The sequence below is a fragment of the Staurois parvus genome, unplaced genomic scaffold (assembly GCF_062004578.1).
Source record: "Staurois parvus isolate SC_StPar_1 unplaced genomic scaffold, SC_StPar_1.0 ptg000983l, whole genome shotgun sequence".
Classification (NCBI taxonomy): Eukaryota; Metazoa; Chordata; class Amphibia; order Anura; family Ranidae; genus Staurois; species Staurois parvus.
In genome coordinates this window covers 1,848,565-1,870,846 of record NW_028318779.1, presented here as the reverse complement: position 1 = coordinate 1,870,846, position 22,282 = coordinate 1,848,565, and the positions used below count along the sequence as shown (strand labels likewise).

At 42.7% G+C, this 22,282-nt stretch overlaps 1 protein-coding gene and 1 pseudogene across 2 annotated transcripts in view; both read left to right on the top strand.

The window, feature by feature from the left end:
* Window positions 1–239: 239 nt before the first annotated feature.
* PLXDC1 (plexin domain containing 1) overlaps window positions 240–22,282 on the top strand; it is a 424,334-nt gene continuing 402,291 nt past the window's right edge. For both annotated transcript variants that reach the window (XM_089657330.1, XM_089657329.1), the window contains exon 1: window positions 240–489. In XM_089657330.1, coding sequence (XP_089513456.1) covers window positions 405–489 — 85 coding nt within the window. In that variant the 5' untranslated portion in view covers window positions 240–404. The remainder of the gene's footprint in view (window positions 490–22,282) is intronic.
* On the top strand, window positions 19,264–21,495 carry LOC149441454 (uncharacterized; annotated as a pseudogene).

Genomic DNA, 22,282 nt, shown 5'->3' with positions numbered 1-22,282 from the left:
ATCTGCTGATTGAGATAAGAAAAAGCCTACCTAGCCCAAGTAGAGACAGTTTTAAAACTGAGCTATGAAAATATAAATATTGTGTTTGTCTTCAGCCATATGGAGAACAAATGAATTCTTAGGAACTTTGGAAACATTTGTATAATTTTGGCTGATTGGGCTTAGCAGTTGTAATGACTGAGCTGTCCAGTAGATGGAGTGAGGTAACGCCTATCATCCCTGCCTGTGTTTTGTGCTTTCTACAAGCAGAGCTCACACTTTACCTCAGAAAGGACAAAGCAATCACCCTCAGCACCCTCTTCCAAATGACAAGCTGCCTGTCTTGTACTGGGGCATGTTGAAGAGAAGAAGCACATTTTTGGAGAAGGCTGGTTGAAAGATTCTGGTTTTAGGACAGTGTGAATATGTGTTGGGTCAGTATCTTTATCCTGACATTGCTGAGATCTTCTGAATGGACATGTAACAGCTGGGAATACTCACCTCCATCAGGTAAGCTTCTGTTTATATCCAATCTGATCCATGAGTCTTCTGTCAAAGCAGCATGTCCTTTCTGTAACTTTATATAGTGAATATCTGGGGGGTATTGAGAAGCATTGCAGTATGTTTAGACAAACTAATGTATACTTTTCAAGGAGTAAGAAGTAACTTTTTAGTCGTTCTGATATATTATATTCTCCTTTCCAATACTAAAAACAAATCTGCTCTCTGACGGGCTTATGTTGGTCACATTACAGATTTTTGCTTAGCAATAAATTATTATAGGAGCTAAAGAAACAAAGATGTTTGGCACAAAGTGCATGTGATTATAAACACTGGAGGCAGTAGTGAGGCCCCGTCTTCCACTTGTACTGTCACGGTGCTTGTTTATAGTTGTTTGTCCTAGTCTTCAGCTCGCTCCAAGGAGGGACTACCCATCCCCTCCCTCTTTCTCCTCTCCCTCTTTCTCCTCTCCCTTCTTTTAGCTCTTATCCCATTTTTTCCATTTTCATCATGTTATGTTTTCACTTATTCTCTCAACATGCCATCAAACAAAACCCAGTGAGCTGCATGTGTAAAATGAATTATTTGTCAGAATGGATGTTTTGTCAATACAAATAGCAGTGAAAAAAGCTACTAGCAATTGATTCGGCATTTGGGGCAAGTAAAGGCTGTCTCCCTTATTAGTGAGAACAACGTTGCCAAGTTTTTTTTTACTTGCCTGAAGGGATGATATCAGGCATAGTTACATAGTCTGGCTGAAAAAAGTTCATTCAGTTCAACCAAAAAAAAGTTATTATCCTACACCCACAGTTGATCCAGAGGAAGGCAAAAAACCCAGCAAAGCATGATCCAAAGAATGAAAATTCCTTCCTGATCTCCCGAGAGGCAATCGGATATTCTCTGGATCATCTTTATCTATAAATGTTAATATCCAGTTATATTCTGTGTATCTAAGAAAGAATCCAGGACTTTTTTTTAAGCAATCCACTGAGCTAGCAAGAACCAACTCTTGAGGGAGTCTATTCCACATTTTCACAGCTCTCACTGTGAAGAAACCTTTCCATATTTGGAGATTAAATTTCATTTCCTCCAGACGTAAAGAGTGCACCCTTGTCCTCTCAAGGTAAGGCATGTTCAGATACTAGTCCATCCTTCCTTAGCTATCCTACCAGGAAGCTGACACTGCAGACTGCCAATCATATTAACCACTTGCTCTCCTGAGGATTTACTCCACTTCCTGACCAGGCCATTTTTTGGGTTACATTAATTTAACTGACAATTGTGCGGTCATGCAACGCTGCACCCAAATGAAATTTACGTCTTTTTTCCCACTAATTGAGCTTTCTTTTGGTGGTATTTGATTGCCTGTGCGTTTGTATTGTTTGCCAAAATGTATTCTGCTACGTCTTTGCTAAGAAAAAATCCCAATACGTGTAAATTAATTGGTTTACATGAAAATTACTGTATAGTGTTTACAAAAAGTGGTATATATAGTGGAATTTTCATTTTATTTTTATTAGTAGTGGTGGCAATCAGCAACTTATAGTGGGACTGTGGCACTGCGGTGGACACTCTGACACTGGGGGGAACTGGTTTGGTGTCACTGACATCCCCAGTGACACCAATACAGTGATCAATGCTAAAAAAAAAAGCACTGACTGTATGAATGGCACTGGGCAGGAAGGGTTAACATGAGGGGTGATCAAAGGGTTAACTGTGTGCTGGGAGTGTTGTGTGCTGGGAGTGAAGGGGTTAACATGAGGGGTGATCTATCATGAGGTTTACTGTGTGCTTGGGGGTGACACTGGCTGTGTCAGTGTGCTTCACTGTAATCACACTGCTCTGGGTGGCTGTGATGTGCACAGCCATGCAGAGAAGTGTGCCCAAGCTGACAGGGAGGAGAACTGTTAGTAAACAAAACAGTCCTCCCTGTCAGAGATCTTCGGAAATCACCGGGCGCCGGCAAGTAATTACCAGCCTGGACCCGGTGATTGACAGTCACAGTGCGGGCCCCTTCCCAGAAGTGAAAATCACGTATATATACGCGATTTTGCGTACCCGTGCCGCCCTGTAGCAGTATTTCTGCTATAGGACGGATGGGAAGCAGTTAATATGATTATTATTAATATTATTGTACAGGATTTATATAGAACCAACAGTTTGTGCAGCGCTTGACAATATAAAGGGAGACAGTACAGTTACAATACAATAAAAAACAAAAGGATTGAGAGGGCCCTGCTCATGAGAGCTTACAATCTACTAGGGTGGGGCAAGTGGTTCAAAAGATTATAGCTGTGGGGGATGAGTTGATGGAAGTGATAAATGTTTAATTTGGAGGCGTGATAGGCTTCCCTGAAGAGACATGTTTTGAGGGATTGCCTAAAGATAGCCAGAGTAAGGGATAGTTGGGCAGATTGAGGTAGAGAGTTCCAAAAGATGAGAGAGGTTCTGCCGAAGTCCTGGAGACGAGCATGGGAGGAGACAAGGGAACTTGAAAGCAGGAGATCATGAGAGGAGTGGAGAGGACGGTTTGGGTGATGTTTGGAGACAAGATTGGTGATGTAGCTTGGGGCAGAGTTGTGAATAGCTTTGTATATTGTTGTTATCACTTTGAATTTAATACGCTGGGCAATCGGAAGCCAGTGGAGGTATTGGCAGAGAGGGGCAACAGACACTGAGCGGTTGGTAAGGTAGACCAGTCTGGCAGCTGCATTCATGTTAGACTGAAGAAGGGATAGCTTATGGAGAGGTAGGCCTCTGAGAAGGGAGTTGCAATAGTCAAGACAAAAGATAACAAGGGAGTGAATGAGTAGCTTGGTAGTTTCACAAGTTAAATAGGGGAGAATTTTAGCAATGTTACAAAGGTGAAGTCTACAAGCTCTTGACAGCGATTGGATTTGGGGCCGAAAGGATAGGTCAGAGTCCAGGAATACAACTAGTACCCTGGATTGAGGGGACGGACTTATAGTTACATTAATGATCTGTATGGAAAAGTCATAGAGGAGGGCACGAACTGGGGGGGGGGGGGGTGGAAATATCAGCTTGGTTTTTTAGAGATTTAGTTTAAGGAAGTAGTGCGACATCCATGCTGATATGTCAGTTAGTAAGTTGATAATGCGAGAGGAGACGAGTGAGGTGAGGAGTAGAGAAACAGATTTCAGTCTCATCGGCATAGAGATGGTATTGGAAGCCATGGGAGGTTATCAGGTGACCAAGAGAGGAAGATAGAGAAGAGAAGGGGATAGAAAAACCAAGCATTGGGGAGCCCCTACAGAAAAAAGAAGTGGAGAGGAGGAGACAGAGTTATAGGTAACACTGAAGGAGCGTTGTGATAGGTAGGAGAACCAGGATAGTGCAGAGTCTTGGAGGCCAAGGTAGTGGAGTTTATTGAGAAGGAGTGGGTGGTCAACAGTATCAAAGGTTGCAGAGAGGTCTAAAAGTAAGAGTTTGAAGTAGTGGTCACTAGTTTTAGCAGTTAGTAAATGGTTAGTGAGTTTTAGTTGGGCAGTTTCTGTGGAGTGCTGCAAGCTAAAGCCAGTCTGTAAGGGATCAAGAAGGTTGTTTACAGTGAGGTAGAAGCTAAGACGGTTGTAGACTAAGCGTTCTAAAAGTTTAGAGGTGAGTGGAAGCAGCAAGATGGGTCTTACGTTGTTCAGGTTGGCGGGATCCAGTGAGTGCTTTTGAAATATGGGAGTGGTCTGTGCATGCTTTTGGGGAGGATTGAAAGGTGCCAGTAGATAGGGAGAGATTTAAGATGTGAATGAGAGCATAGGATAGAAGAAGAGGGTGACCATAGTAGTTGTGAGGGAACAGGATCCAGGGGACAGTTTGTTAGGTGGACATCTGAGAAAAGTTTGGTAACCTCTTTAGTAGTAGCCAGTTCAAAAGAGGAAAGTGTTAACTGCTGTTAGACAAGGTATGTTAAGTGGGCAAGATATCTGTATAGTGGATGTGACCTCACGTATTGCATCAATCTTGTCTTTGAAGTGATTGGCAATCTCTTGCGCAGTGAGCGAATTAGTGGGACAAGGGGATGGAGGACAAAGTAGAGAGGCAAAGGTAGTGAAGAGCCAACGATGACTGGATGACAAGCTATTAATAAGAGAGACAAAGTAGATTTGTTTGGCAGCATGGAGGCAGGAATTGTATTTTAGGATGGCAGATTTATATAGGGTGAAGTCCTGCAAAGATTTGTTTTTAAGCCACGGTCATTCAAAAGCATGACATCTCTTGAGATTTCTGGTGTTTGTTAGTTTGCCAAGGTTGTAATAGTTGGGACCTTATTTTTCATGTGGTTAGAGGAGCAAGTACATCCAGTGAGGATGAAAGTGAACTGTTGAGAGAGGTGAACAGGTTAGGACAGGAAAGGGGAGAGTAAGTAATCATTTGCTGTTTGGAGGAGTAGGTGGTTGGAGACAAGGATACTGTGAAAGTGATGAGGTTGTGATCAGAGATACATCAGAGATGAGAAATACAAGGTCAAGGGTATTACCATTGGAGTGAATGGAAGTGTATGTCCATTGTGTTGGGTCAAAAGATGAGGTTAAATTAAGAAGTTGAGCTGTAGCCGGGCTGTTAACGTTAAAAGGGATGTTAAAGTCACCAAGAATGGTAGTGGGTATTTCAGAGGAGAGAAAGTAGGGTAGCCAGCCAGAGAAGTCATGACACAAGTGTGGTACTGGTCCAGAAGGCTGATAAATCACTGCAATCCTCAGAGAAATTAGAGAAAAAAGATGAATACAGTGCTTCTCAAAAGAAGAGAGGGAGGGGTAGGAAGGACCTGGAAGGTGCTCTGTGGGGATAGAAGCAATCCAACTCCATCTCCTTTCCATCCACTAGGTCTGGGTGAGTCCAATGGAGGCCACCATTGGAGAGGGCAGCAGGAGAAGCCAAGTCAGAATCTTGAAGCCAGGTTTCAGTTATGGCAAGTATGTTAAAGCAATGGGAGATAAAAGGACATGCACAGATGTGAGCTTGTTACAGACTGACCTGGCGTTTCAGAGGGCACATGAGATTGAATTAAACTGAGTAGATTGTGGCTGTTGCCAGAGGAGGAAGGGTGCTGGATATGGGGGGTGCAGTTAGAAAACGGGGGACTAGGATTGGGGGAGATGTCCCCAGAGTTTAGGAGAAGAAGGGTGAGGAAAGTAAGATGGGAGCAGGGTGTATATTAGCGCACATATTTCACTGCCCTGGTGTTTGGGTCAGAAAAAGGGAGCGGGTAGGCGTAAGGGTGATATGTATAAGCTGTGGGGTGGAGATGAGGGGTAAAGTAAGGACAATTTGAGGACAGAGAACACTAACGTGAGAAGGAAGAGTAGAGGGAGCATATTAGTGGGAAACAGACTTCATAGGAAAATAAATATCAAATGTTGATTTGCTTGCTGTTCTTTCAGAGTGGAGCAGAGTTCTTATATCTTCAGACAGGTTTAGTTATCCTGCTTTAGTTATCCTGCGGCATTGAAACTGTGACAAAGAAACATGGTGTCTGCGACTAAACCCTGTTTGCAACTTCCCTATAAGCTGAAAAAAATTTTAGGGAGATGGAACTGGCAAACATTTGTCAATTGTTGAAATTAGGATTTAATAACAGACACTTGAAGGGGAGGGGAAAGAGGGAAAAAAAAAAAAAAACAGACCAGCCACAGCCCAAAGTCATAAAAGGTATTACCGTTTTTTTCGCTCCATAAGACACACCTGACCATAAGACGCACCTAGATTTTAGAGGAGGAAAACAAGAAAAAAAAATTCTGAACCAATGGACTGCAGACATAGTACAGGAGATGACCAGAGATTGCAGACATAGTACAGGAGATGACCAGAGACTGCGGACACAGTACAGGAGATGACCAGAGACTGCGGACACAGTACAGGAGATGACTAGAGACTGCAAACACAGTACAGGAGATGACCAGAGACTGCGGACATACTACAGAAGATGACCAGAGACTGCGGACATACTACAGAAGATGACCAGAGACTGCAGAAAGAGTACAGGAGATGACCAGAGACTGCAGAAAGAGTACAAGAGATGACCAGAGACTGTGGACACAGTACAGGAGATGACCAGAGACTGCAGACACAGTACAGGAGATGACCAGAGACTGCAGACACAGTACAGGAGATGACCAGAAACTGCGGACATAGTACAGTAGATGACCAGAGAGTGCAGACCTTTGGGGGGGGGGGCGTGTACCCGAAATTGACAGGTACCCTCTCCCACTTCTGTGGAGTTGTCCTCCCCCCCCCCCCCCGGACATAGTACAGGAGATGACCAGAGACTGCGGACATAGTACAGGAGATGACCAGAGACTGCGGACATAGTACAGGAGATGACCAGAGACTGCGGACATACATAGTACAGGAGATGACCAGAGACTGCGGACATAGTACAGGAGATGACCAGATGACCAGAGACTGCGGACATAGTACAGGAGATGACCAGAGACTGCGGACCACACTGAAGATGAAAAGAAGACGGCCGATGGAAGCAGGACACTGCTGAACCGAGGAACAGGTTCTTCTACACAGTAGAGCCAAGCAGCCAGCCTGGTATTCTAACTCAGCGGTGGCGAGGTGGAGGTCTGCAGAGAAGAGCCGAGCGGGCATACATGGCATGGAGATAGTACAGATGGATATTGTTCGCAGACAATTACCATATAGCATAGCAGTGTTAATTAGCAGTCATACATGGCAATAGAGAGAATACAGATGAATATGACATTTACCCTATAGCACAGCAGTGTCAATCATAAGTGGCCGTGGCTCTTCCCACTGCTTGTATACCTGCAGTTGCTGTGGGGAATGTCTTCGGTGCGTATGTTTGGCAGTCGCAATAACTGCTTACTGGCGGGATAGTTTTGGGGGTCCAGAGTATGCCTGAGCTCCTCCCTACTTGCTTGTACATAGAACATTGCAAATTGGCACAGCTGAAGTCATCATTGCGTAACCTCAGCCTTCTGTGTGTCATCAGTAAATTACTGAAAAAGGATTTCTATGACATGCAAATTTACCTCTCCACCCCTCACCTCACCCCTGCAGTCTCCGCCCGTATCACCCACCTACTGAACGACATATCAGACTGGATGTCGCTCTATTTCCTCAAACTAAACCTTTCCAAAACTGAGCTCCTAATTTTCCCCCCAGCGTGCGCCCCCCCCATCCTCTCCATCATGACCAACAACGCCACCATCAGTCGCACCCTGCAAGCCAAAGTCCCAGGTGTCACTCTAGACTGAAACCTGTCCTTCTAACCCCATGTCCAATCGCTGGCAAACTCATGCAGGCTCCACCTCCGCAACATCTCCAAAATACGTATGTTCCTAACCCCAGACACTACTAAACAACTTGTTCACTCCCTTATTATCTCACGTCTGGACTACTGCAACTCCCTTCTCACCGGCCTACCCCAACACAGGCTATCCCCGCTTCAGTCTATCCTAAACTCAGCGGCCAGAGTCATCCACCTTACCAACCGCTCCGCATCTGCCACCCCCCGCTGCATCCCCAGATGTGCGCTGTATTACAATCAATGCGCATTATAATTTATGGTCTGGTGAGTATACATCCGTACCAAGGGTGGATTTCCTTTTACAAGCTTTTACACAGTTACTCTTCACGGATAACTTCATGTGCCAATCATAGACATTTCTTCAGCTGATATCTTTGCACAAGAGATGTTTTAAATTCACAAATGCTCTGATGAACTTATTTTTATTACATTTTATGTCATCTTGAACTAGTTATATTAATATTGCACTTTCAGCACTTACTCACATATGCGTTTAGGTCACATGCATTGATGGAATTTATGACATGCATTTTTTAGCGCTGCACTAATATTTTGGAACTTGGGATTCTGGTACTGATACCTATACCCTGAGTGCTAGCTACTTTTAATTCATTTGAATATATATAATTTTAATATCATTTACTGCATTTAGCGCTCGCTCTATTCTTTTCTACATACTTTGATCTAGAGTGTACACATGGTCCTTCTCCGAAGAGAAAGGACTCTGGCCCTGATCCTTTGGAGCGAAAGACTCCTAACATGTACTGGGATACTTGTGGTCCACCCTGCTGAAGCCAAGCAGACTCCATTCTTCAGGGGACCTGCCGAGAGAAGGTCCACCTAAGTACTAGCTGGTGCTCCAGTGAAGGGAGATCCCATGGGAGGGGGAAAACCTGACCATGTGCACTCGGGCCCCCCAAGACTTTCAGGGCAAGTCCAAGGACCTACATCCTATTAATTGGGAGTGAGTAAAGTGCATTGTGCTGTGCAAAAATATATAAGTGCTATGGGTGCCAAAGTGCAGGACTATGGCGGGCCTTCCAGCTGGTATAAGGACTCCTCCGGTTTCAGCTAAACCCAAGAAGCACATGTGATAAAGAGCATGCAGAAGTGGTGCCTTACTAAAAACGGTGAGTTACCCCAAAGTGAATTATGCTGGCACCCCTGGACTACCACTCCAGGGACACAATCACAGCAGGCTTTTCTCAGCCCAGAGCCTATTTCTAAAAATGTTAAAAACTGAATCAGCTTCTCACCTTTTTGTTTTTCTGTCCCTTTTCCTGTGTATCATCAAATAATTGATCCATATGCCAGTAAGATGGTGTGACGTACCTGTATGAGAAACTCGAGATGATAAAAGGTAGCCACTTGCACAATTCCCGTCTGAGCACCCCTGAAGTTGGTGACGGGGAGTAAAAGGCTTGTATTACAAGTAATTATGTTGGTCACAGTGCTACACTGATTTTGTAGTTTTTTCAAATAGTGCACTGGAAACTGGGTGTATATAATTGAAACTTAAAAGCACTGGAAATTAAAACTGTTTTCTTGTTTTAACTAGGTATTAGTGTAGTTGTGTTCACTGTGTTGTTTGTTCACCGCAAAATGTAATGGTGGGCTCACACATCAGTTTGTGATGTCAAGGCTGATTGATTCCCCTATGTCCATGTATTCATTCACCTACAGTAGATTGTCGCTATTTGGTTAGGCTGTTGAAAGCTTGCTTGCTATTGTAATCTGTGTGAACGGTCACAGTAATCACATGGTACAGGGCAGTCACAGCAGCCCGTTACCATGCGATAGCTGTAGTCAATCACAACAATTACAATTGTAAACAATTAGTCATGAAAGAAAGCTATTCATGACAGTTAAAACAATTGCTTTTACAGTGATTCCCTAGTCACAGTGATCAGCACCACAGCAGTCGTGTGACCATAAAAACTTTTTCACATGTGCGATGCTCTCTAAAGAGCCTTCCATGTTTGGATCACTCTTCAGAGAGCATTTTACAGGCAGTGAGGAGGCATTGTATCACCTCCTCAGCACCTGGACCACTTGGACCACGCACAGGCAACCCCATTCACTTGAATGGGTTATGATCGGCTTGTGTACAGGGGGTATAATTTTTCCATAGCTGCGAAGCAAAGCATCACAACTATGGCAGGTGTACACACCCAGCCACTGACTCTGCAGCTAAAGTGGGTAGTGGTGGAGGGGAGGTAAAACTGCAGCTCAACTGCAAGGTTTTACTGCCCCCCAGCATCATGTGTGAACAAGCCCTAAAAGTGCAGCCAGTCACAGTTCTTTGATCACCACCACACCTGCCACAGTGTCGCCATGTCGCCAGACCAGTGTGGCTAGAATCAGTGATCCTGATTTGCCTGTTTATTGACCACATTTCTGCCTGCTGCCTGGACCAATCATTTGCCTGTATGCTGACCATGTCTCTGTCTGTGCCTGAACTGCCCCACCTGCATGCCCGACTGACTATGTTCCTGGGAGATACCAGTCCCAGCCATAACCTGTGGACAACAGCACTTTTGGAGCCAGAGGAATCCTTGTGTTCTTCCTTTTTTAGCCTCCTGTACTTTCTGGCCCGTGAACATGGCATTCCTGGGGGTAGCCAAATACCATTAGGCTAAGCTTGCTTGACTTATAGGAACTGGTACTGCTATAGGTGACGCTACCCTAAGCTATATTCCCTGACTACTCATATAGAGGCAACTATACAGTACATTGATTTTGATACAATTGGTTGATTTGTGTGATACACAAGATACAATGTCTGGTATATAATCAGTCCAGACACTGAAAGTAGCAGAATGTGTTTTGGGGTGTAAGTACAAGTATGTTGTATGCGAAAAATATCTTAACATTAAACATTAAATTGACAACTTTGTGTATAGAAATTCATTTTAATTTTCATTCCCCGTTCTCCAAAAACTTGTGACAAAAAAATTAAGTCTTCAAAAGACTCACCATACCTCTTAGAAAATATCTTGGGGCAGTGGCGTAGCTACAGGGGTTGCAATGGCGACAGCAGCCCTGCTCCAGGGACGAGGCCCGTGCGGCTGGTAGAGAATGGCTGTCAGACTGAACTCCCTTCCTCAGCCAAACTGTACATCGGCACTGGGAGCTCGGTCAGACAGTGAACACACTCAAGAAAGTGAAAGCAAAGGAGGGAGAGGTGTCTTCCCGAGTGCTGTGCTCTCTGCCTTCCCCTACAGTGCAGTACCCGGCTGTGTGATTGAAGGTATTGTACTTAGGATGAGATAAGGGGGAGTGGATGCCACTCAGGACCAGCCCCAGGAATTCAGCATGTATGTGTAGGTGTAGAGTGGTCTCAGCACCACGTTAGCCATGCCCCCTGACACGTTTCGCCCCGCCCATCAGTGGTAGCTCGGTCTTATGCACCTTTGGTAAGTGATGGAATATAGGTATTACAGGAGAATCAGGCACAAGTTTTTTTTACTTTGTCTGGTTTTAATATGTTCAAACTAGCGGCCTCCTGTATAATATTTTCCAATTGTTTATACAGGAAAGTAGGATACCAAAAGTGCATAAGACCGAGCTGTCACTCAAAGGAAGATCCATTGTGGCGAGCATAGGCTCTCTTGGAGATCATCTGGGTAATCTCATGGACAGTTTACTTTTAGCCTTTAGTGACTGCCTAACATCTTATATTCGAGACACAAAATATATCATTCAGGTCTTTGAAAAGTTTCCTTGGATGGAGAATTGAGGTGGTTAACTTGTGATGTACAATCACCATACTCTTGTATTCCACATGGCTTAAGCCTTCAAGCCCTGAAGTACCATATGGACCTGTACACCAAAAATGAACTGAAATGGTTCATCCTAGAGCAGTGGTTCTCAACCTTCCTAATGCTGTGACCCTTTAATACAGTTCCTCATGTTGTGGTGACCCCCAACCATAAAATTATTTACCCAGTAATTATAATTCATGAGTGTCGTTTTACCTCCAATACTGCTGCTTTCAACACAGTAGCTGCTTTTAACAGAGTAGCTGCTTTCTACACAGTAGCTGCTCTTTACACATCGGAAATATGTGTTTTCTGATGGTCTTAGGGACCCCTGTGAAAGGGTCGTTCGACCCCCAAAGGGGTCGCGACCCACAGGTTGAAACCACTGTCCTAGAGTGTCTCTTTCCTGTTGAAACATAACTTTTTTCTGTTTGATCAAAAGTTCTATTTACAGCCTCAATGGGTACAACTAGACACCTCTGTGATAGAATGCGTGATCACATTTCCAACATAAAAGCCAAACTGTCACACTGTTCACTTCAGGCTGGTCAAATTTTATTATATTTGCTACTTTATCGCACTTAATAAAGATGCACCTTCATTAGGGTGCTTGACTGAGAGCATTTTCCACAGCGCGTATTCTTTTCAGTTCTCTTCATCAATACAGTTTTTGCAGTGTTTTTTATCTACTTCCATTTTTTTCTCCCTTTTTTGTTTTTCATTCTTTTTTTTTCCTCATTGTTTTCTCGTGCATTTTTTTTATTTATAGTTCATGTTTTCTTTGTTTTTCCCTTTCACCCCCCCCCTTCTGATTTTTTTTTATTATTATTTAGTCTACAATTCATTATTATATTCATTTCATACTTTGTAATGTTTTTCTTTTTTTTTAATTTCCTGTTTTATACATATTTTTTGTTTGATTTTCTCTTTTCCTTGATTTTTCTTTCTTTCTTACATTTTTTACCTATTTCTTTGTTTGATTTCCCTTCCCCACCTTTACTCACACACACACCTGATTCAATTCACCGCCAATGATGCTGAGTACATACTGTATACCTTAGCAGCCTACTTTCCTTACACCTCTGTGACCAAGCCCTGATGGGCAGGGAGAAACACATCAGAGGGCATGGTTAGGCCACTCTACACCTACACGCTGGACTCCTGGGGCTGGTCCTGAGTGGCGTCTACTCCCCCTTATCTCATCCTAGCCACTGAAACTGATTAAGGATGCTGCTCCCTTCATTCCCATACCGGAGGGGTGATCTGTCTTGCTTACCTGGCTTCAGAGCGGTATCATTGAGCTTCGCATATGGTCTGAAGGTACTGTACTGCTGATTTTTTTAAAAAGGTGTATATATACTGTATGTATGTGCATGTGTAAGTGTTTGTATGTGTGTTTTATATCTGTTTTGTATATGTGTATGCAGAGCATTCCATCCATCCCATGATACACTGCTGAGCATTCCACCCATCCCATGACACTGCAGAGCACTCCACCCAGCCCATGATACTCTGCAATGCATTCCATCCATCATATGACACACTGCTGAGCATTCCACCCATCCCATGATACACTGCAGAGCATTCCACCCATCAACTGACACACTGCAGAGCATTCCACCCATCACATGACACACTGCAGAGCATTCTATCAATCCTATGACATACTGCAGAACATTCCACCCAGGCTTGGAGGGAAGGACCCTGGGACTGGTGGAAGGGGTACAGGGACCAGTGGGGCCTGGAGTGACCATAACCATAACCAATATTTTCATAACTCAAACTGTAATTTTTGTACAAGTATTTATGTACGTACGTACAAGTATCTCTAATAAACTCAAAAGTACAAGGAGTGCAGCGCTACATAAAATTAAATGACAAAGAAAAATACAGTAAAATAATATTAATATAGTAAAATAATATTAATATTAAAATAAGTCCACTGTAATATAAATATATGGATTCCTCAGTCCACAGTGAAATATCAGACGTTGTAGGTGCAATCCGGTCTCCCGTTGTGATAATTGTGATAATATGAATAGATTGCCTACTCACCAGAAACCCAGTAATAAACGCATATCTGTATCACATGCATCCTAGGATCTTGAATAAAGACAGCCCGGAAATGGAATCCTCTGATGGACCCTCAGTGGTGTAAGAAAGGATACCGATCTGATCTCCAAGTATTTACTTCATCAAGTCTGCAGCAATACCTAAATCACTGGGGCTGAGACATGGAGGCTCAGTGCCAGATATGGAGAATAAAGGTGCTCATAGTGTAGTATTTAAAACTATAAATTTACTGCATTAAATTCTGAGCAGAAATACATACATGAATGACTGTATATAGTATGAAACTGCTATGAGCAGTAAAAGCACCCAAAAACACTGACCAGTATACATCTAATGTGGGCCGCCAGACCTCCTGATCCGGAGGCGTAGCGTCAAAGCGTGCAGGGGCTCCTCCTAGACGCGTTTCGTGTAAACACACATCTGCAGTAGGGGTGATGCCATGCACGCCGGACGCCATATTAGCCCTATATATAGGATAGAAAAATGCATAATCCAGCTGGCGCCATTTTGCCGTAGACCGGCATATTGAGCATGTGCGGGCGCCATTTTGCCGGTGATTTCCGGGTTGCTAAAAATGGCCGCCGTATGTCCCACTGTGCATGTGCCGGCGCCATTTTCTTGGTTAGAAGCTCCCGTATGTTCGCATTGTAATGCGCATGCGCGGCCGCCATTTTGCTGGAGGCAACACCTGAGAACCGAGGACACAACTCAGTGTCCTAACCCCAGAGTTGCCAGAGAACTTAAAACCTTCAAACATGGCCGTACGGTCGCCGATCTTACTGGGGGTGACACCCAAATTATGAGGACCCATTCCAGTGTCCTAGTGAAAACCGGCCAAAAAGCAAAAAATCAATACAACAAAAACTCTTGTACCCCATACATCTCTTATGTGACTAATAAGATGTAGAGGCACCACCTAGTGTTCTATCTGGGAATAGTCATAGGTCAAACTTTAAATTAAAATTATAATTATAATAACCCATTAAACTGATATGACAGTAATATCCGTTATGAATATAATACTGTGCATAGATAAAAAATACGGCCGCTAATTTACTGAAATACCTTACTGGTTTCGGTACAGATTCTAGCTCAGTAATCTGCTCCAAAACCTGGCACATTTAAAGCGGTAATGTATGTTTGAAATACTCTATTATCGCTACAAAATTAGTATAACAGGCAGAGGTACAAGAAAATTACATTACACATCCCAAAGCATCCAATAATAAAAATTAAACCAAAATTAAAAATAAAGTAATGTCCCTGTCAGATGGGTAGTACAAATGTTTCAATGATATATGTGGTCAACTATTGTCAATGAAACAATTAAGGTCCACTTCCACATTCAAGCCACGCGGGGTCAGGGATTTCATTTCAAAAATCCACTTTGTTTCCAGACGTGTGGTTCCTTTTAGTGCATTGGTCGCTTGTCGGATTGCGCTCACTAACTTATATTTTCTGAAGTATCTCTAATGCTTTTACAGTATAAACATATCATTCCTGTTGTACAATATGTATGAAGAAGCTCATATAGTGAAGTTGTGATTGTCTGCATTAATCCTACACCACCACATCTTTATTGTCATCCTTAGACATGTTACCAGCAGCAGCAGAGAAAACACAATGGTTTACGTTTAGGTTTGGATGCATTTTCTACCTTGTGATCATACATTGTGGAATCAACATGTTTAAGCATTTCCTGAGTAATTCTTCTGGGATCTCTCTTTGCTGACAGCAGTCCTCCCAGCAGTGAAGTGAAATGTTTGTTCAGGGCTTTTCTTTCTCAGAGAATAGGTGCAGGAACTCCATCTTCCGAGTCACCCCTTGTCTCTGCCCCTATACCCACCTCCCAGTACCAACCCCTTTAGAGAATATAGAACCAAGTATTTATGGTGCTAAGTCATTTGTATAGAATTTGTTAATGATAACAAGAAAAACAGTAGAATAGATCCTCTGTAGCCAACAACAACAGACACCCCCAGCCTCAATAGATCCACCCCAGCAACAATAGACCCCTGGCAGCCACAACAGATCTCCCAGTAGCTAGCATCAATAGACCCTCCAGCAGCCAGCAATTATGGACCTGCCTCCCAGCAACGAATGATTCCCCAGGAAACATAAGAGGCCCTAGCAACAATAGATCCCCTCCAGCAGAAATAGATTCCATAGCAGACAGCATCAATAGACCCTCCAGCATTCTCTTGCCATTACATACACATTCCCGCTGAAAAAAAGCCCTGGTTTTCCTTAACTTCACAGATGAAAACACATGTTATACCTCAGCAGTCCCATGGGGCAAGGAAAGCATAGCTTTTGCAAATTTAACCAGAAGTGGGAATCTAGGTACTTTCAGATTGCCCTGAAAGATACAGCTTTGCCCTACCATGTGCCAATAAGAATCATATGCGTGAGTCTGAGGAACATCAGTGAAATCTGTCACTTTGTATTCAATAAATTCAGTATACAGTATGTCAAAATCCGATAAGGGAATAATTTGTAGAAAATGCTTTGTTAGTTCAATAATGTCCCCAGAATTAATAGTCAACCTGTTTGAAGGTTTTAGCAAAGCCAACAGCTGAATGATTCTGTTTCCAGTGGGCATCCGTTTTTAATGGCAGTTACTGCTCTTGTTGTTTGGACCATGAACTGTTGAACAGCTGACAAAGAATCTACTGTAGACAGATGTTCCCTTGTTTGGTAGCCATTGAAAATTCTGTCTGTTTATTTGAAGTTTCCACTATTAGTGTGGTCAAATGCAATTAGTGCATTCTTTTCAAGAGCAACTAAGAGGTTTGTCCTGATAGAGTAGTGCATAAGACTTTTTAGTAGTTATTATTATTATTATACAGGATTTATATAGCGCCAACGGTTTGCTCAGCGCTTTACATTATAGTGGGAGACAATACAGCAACAATACAGTTCAATACAAGAGGGATAGGAGGGCCCTGCTCCTTGGAGCTAGTTGGCAGTACTTCAAGTACAAATCAGGTAAAATAGGAGAATTGCTCTGAAAAATGTGATTGAATTGGGTGAAGTTTGAACTGCTTGAAGAAACAGAAACTAGCACTTAGTGATAGGATCCTGTAGCAAGAGACTTATCCTTTCCACAGTCACCAAGCTGCATTATTACTTGGCTGAAAATAACTTAACAGGGCTTCATCTTAATGAAGAATGCATTAAGAGGGCTCAATCATTTGGGCCCAATAACATGGGTAGGCGGCCACCCCTCCCTCTTTTCATTAAAAAAAAAATTAGATATGTATATACATATTGTGACATGTATGAACGGCGAGGTGATAGAGGGACGCTATGTGTCACCTCGCATATGCTCATACCTGGAAGTTTAGGTGGAGTCTACTCCGGGTTTTCGGGGCCACAGTTGAGGAGGTGGGTCCGGACCAGAGTTTGGGCTCCACTGATGACCACCAACAGGTGATGTAAAAAGGGCAGGGCTGGAGCAAGAAGTCGCTCCTGGCCTGGGACTCAGAGAGGTATTCTGAGAGAGCTGTGTGTGTCTACTATACCTACAAGAAAAGGTTTGCTTTTGTTTTGTTTTGGGTGACAGGGAGAAGCCCTTCACCTCTGAGAGAGGAAACGTCTCCTGTTTAGTTAGGCCAGGGTTATTTTGATGTTTTGTTTATTTTGATATTTTTGCAAACCTTTTAAATAAAACTGACAACCAGTCAGATTTTGAAGAAAGCCTGCTGTGCGCTCTACCTTTTTTCCCAGGGAAGGAGATCCCCCACCTGAGCTAACCCCACAATATATATAAGGTTACTGTGCCTCTAAATTTTAAAGAGAGTTTGAGCGGAAAAACAAGTAGCACGTGACCTGGGAGAAATTTCCAGAAGGTCACATGACTAGTGGAAAGTTCTAAAAAGTGGGGCTCATTATACAGTGGCGATCGAAAGTTTGGGCACCCCAGCTAAAAATTTGTATTAATGTGCATAAAAAAGCCAAGGAAAGATGGTAAAATCTCCAAAAGGCATCAAATTACAGATTAGACATTCTTATAATATGTCAACAAAAGTTAGATTTTATTTCCATCATTTACACTTTCAAAATAACAAAACTAAAAAATGGCGTCTGCAAAAGTTTGGGCACCCTGCAGAATTTATAGCATGCACTGCCCCCTTTGCCAAGCTGAGACCTGCCAGTGTCATGGATTGTTCTCATTCATCGTCTGGGAAGACCAGGTGATGTCAATCTCAAAGGTTTTAAATGCCCAGACTCATCTGACCTTGCCCCAACAATCAGCACCATGGGTTCTTCTAAGCAGTTGTCTAGAAAACTGAAACTGAAAATAGTTGACGCTCACAAAGCTGGAGAAGGCTATAAGAAGATAGCAAAGCGTTTTCAGATGTCAATATCCTCTGTTCAGAACGTAATTAAGAAATGGCAGTCATCAGGAACAGTGGAAGTTAAAGCAAGATCTGGAAGACCAAGAAAAATATCAGACAGGACAGCTCGCAGGATTGTGAGAAAAACAATTCAAAACCCATGTTTGACTGCACAATCCCTCCAGAAAGATCTGGCAGACACTGGAGTTGTGGTACACTATTCCACTATAAAGAGACACTTGTACAAATATGGTCTTCATGGAAGAGTCATCAGAAGAAAACCTCTTCTACGTCCTCACCACAAAAATCATTGTTTGAACTTTGCAAATGAACATATAGACAAGCCTGATGCATTTTGGAAACAAGTTCTGTGGACCGATGAGGTTAAAATTGAACTTTTTGTCAGGAATGAGCAAAGGTACGTTTGGAGAAGAAGGGGCACAGAATTTAATGAAAAGAACCTCTGTCCAACTGTTAAGCATGGGGTTGGATCAATCATGCTTTGGGGTTGTGTTGCAGCCAGTGGCACAGGGAACATCTCACGAGTAGAAGGAAAAATGGATTCAATAAAATTTCAGCAAATTTTGGATGGTAACTTGATGCCATCTGTGAAAAAGCTGAAGTTAAAGAGAGGATGGCTTCTACAAATGGATAATGATCCTAAACAAACCTCAAAATCCACAGGGGATTACATCAAGAGGCATAAACTGAAGGTTTTGCCATGGCCTTCACAATCTCCTGACCTCAACATAATTGAAAATCTATGGATAGACCTTAGAAGAGCAGTGCGTGACAGACAGCCCAGAAATCTCAAAGAACTGGAAGACTTTTGTAAGGAAGAATGGGCAAAGATACCTCAAACAAGAATTGAAAGACTCTTGGCTGGCTACAAAAAGCGTTTACAAGCTGTGATACTTGCCAAAGGGGGCAGTACAAGATATTAACTCTGCAGGGTGCCCAAACTTTTGCAGACGCCATTTTTTAGTTTTCTGTTATTTTGAAAGTGTAAATGATGGAAATAAAATCTAACTTTTGTTGACATATTATAAGAATGTCTAATCTGTAATTTGATGCCTTTTGGAGATTTTTCCATCTTTCCTCGGCTTCTTTATGCACATTAATACAAATTTATAGCTGGGGTGCCCAAACTTTCGATCCCCACTTTATATATATAGGAGCTCCATCGGCAAGAGATTGCAAGCTGGTCCGTGTCAGAGCTCTAGGGAACCTGCACCTGACCATGAAGACGCTGATGAGATGAGTGTTGGAGCGAGCGGGAACCAGCGGAGGAGAAGAATGGTTCAGAAAATGGCTACAGATGGCTGAAGAGGATGAGGAGAGGCAGGAGCAAGAGGAAGAGACAGTGGAAAATAAGGCTGAAGACTCACCAGGATGTCGTTGGGACAGAGGAAGACCAGCAGCTAGGAGTCCACAGAATCGCTGAGAGAACCGGCGTGGCCCGTTGCACCGCTTAAATCCTTCTGCGGGTCAACAGGAGGCCGGTCCGGAGCAGCAGGAAGAGGCGGCATCAAGTGTGGGATGCAGCAGAGTAAATCCCCGTGAGAAGAAGGAGGGTGCAGTCCCCATCACCGCCCAGAGGGCCAAGTAGGAGGGCCGAACACTCAGCTTCAAATGAGGTGGCTGTGGAGGCAGCGGCCACTGAAGAGGTTGCTAGGCAACCAACTCTGCTTTCCTCAGGGCGTGAAGGTCAGGTGATTGACACAGTGGAAGAGCCTGTGCATGTTATCCCGACCATAACCAGCGGGGGGAGAATTGATCAGCACAGGGCTCCTATGAAACAAACCATTGAGACAGACATCTAGTGGTGAGTTAACAGATATATTGCATTGTATTTTGGATTCTTTAAAAAAAAGCTAACAATATTCCTGTTTCTGTTAATACTGATACTAATTATGCAGCTGTTTGGTCAACTGTGTTAGGTAATTCCGATTCAAGGGATAATATTTTTCCCATCAATAATTCTATAGGAAATTTTGCAAGCAATACTTTGCCTTTGGTACAGTCTACAACACCTAAGTTGTCTATTAATAATTCAGCAGTTCCTGAGACGTGTCTAAAAGGAGGTATTGCCTTGTGAAATATCGCCGCTAGGTTATCACCTCTCAGCTCCGATAAAAGAAAAAATTTGGATAGGGATTTTTTTAGATATTTTATCTTTACTCCCATCTTCCAAAGATTTTATTATTATTATACAGGATTTATATAGCGCCAACAGTTTGCTCAGCACTTTACAATATAACGGGAGACAATACAGCAACAATACAGTTCAATACAACAGGGATAGGAGGGCCCTGCTTTTACACATAAATTGGAAAAAAAATTGGATGAAAAAACTGATGACAGATGGAGACCAATGGTGAGATCATTTAACATTTGGCTACAGGCTTTCACTATTTATTCTAGTGTTTTGGGCGAAAAACACCCAGAATACTGCAGCGGTTTATTCCAACATTTGGAACATGTGTTGGAAGCATATAAAAGCTTCGGCGGATTAGGTTGGTATCACTATGACGAGTCTTTTAGACAAAAATTATCTATGTACCCTTCTTTAAAATGGGGAATGAAAGATGTAGGATTGTAGCTTAATCTAATTCTTCCACAAAAGCCTGCATATGTAAAACAACAATCTACACCTGCCATCTCTCCTTATAAAAGAGGTTACTGCTATGCTTTAAACCAGGGGTGTCCAAACCTTTTTCAAAGAGGGCCAGATTGGATGAAGTGAACATGGTGGAGGGCCGAACATTTTTCCGAACATTCTTTGAACCATTACAATTAAATGCAAATAAATTATTTTATGCCAAGTTAATTGCAAACGACATACTTTTCATTTCATAACATTAAGATCAACTGACAGCTGAGTTTTCACAATGTATTGAAAATAAATTTTAAAAAAACTTACCTGCACTAATGTGAAGGGTGAAAAAGGTAGCTGGAGCTGAAGTCTCTGCTCGGCAGCCGGGAGGGGAAGAGAAACACACTTCACGCTGGAAGCCCAGCCCTGACGTCACCGCCCTCTGTCGCTCCCAGCGCGGCGCAGTCACGCATGCGCACTGCTCTCAAGCAGAAGACTGTCTGCCACAGAAGGGAGGGCCATGCGACAGCCGCATTTACACAGTCCAGGGAGAACGCGCCACAGTCAGGCATGCGCACTGCCCTCTGCTCTCAAGCAGAAGACTGTCTGCCATAGAAGGGAGGGCCGTGGGAGGGCCACATTACACAGAGCAGGGAAGGCTGTTGGAGGGCCGTATTAAACTGACCCCCGGTCCCTAAATGGCCCGCGGGCCGGACTTTGGACATGCCTGCTTTAAACGAAAGCCAGTGTAAGTGGGGAAATTCTTGTAAATACAAACATGAATGCTCCTTTTGTTCAGGACAACACTCTGTTCTTAAATGTTACAAAAGAAATGTTGCATTTCAAAACCAAAGAGATAACTTTCCAAAAAGCTTACACACCAGTGAAATTAACAAACATGCTTCATTGGCTGTAAATATATCCAAACAAGGAGATAGTCAAGTTTTTAATTGAAGGCTTTACAAACGGTTTCCAGTTACTTGTATTTTAGTTAACAATTTGAAGTCCGTTTCACAATTTCCACATATAGTTAGGGAAAAATTAAACAAAGAACTTCTAGAAGGCCGTATGGCAGGACTATTTAAAAATCCACCTTTTAAAAATTTTAGAATATCACCACTTGGTATTATACCAAAAAAAGAGCCAAATTCATTCCGTCTGATACATCATTTATCCTTTCCAAAAGGATCATCTCTAAATGATGAAATTGATCCACAGTTGTCATCTGTTTCTTATTGCACTTTCGAGGAAGCAATATATAAGATAAGAAAATTTGGGAAAGCAGCATTACTTGCAAAAGCTGATAATAAAAAGCTTTCCGTCTGTTGCCAATAGCCCCTTCTTCTTTTAATTCTTTGGGAATATATTTTGAAGGAGAATATTATTATGACAAGTGTCTTCCTATGGAATGCTCTATTTCATATGCTTATTTTGAAAAATGTGCTACTTTTCTTCAATGGATTTTTTCTTTTGAAGCAGGATTTGACGGCATATTGCATTACTTGGAAGGTTTACTTTTTATAGGTCCAGCAGAATCATCTCTTTGTTCTTTCATGCTACAATTATTTAGTATGGTCACACAGCACTTGGGCGTACCTTTGGCCACAGAAAAAACAATTTTTCCATCTACAAAAATTAAATTTTTGGGAATAGTTATCGATACAGAACTTTTACAATTTCATTTGCCTGTGTTCAAAATAGATAAAATCAAATCTATTATTTCCTTCTTTTTGAGACGGAA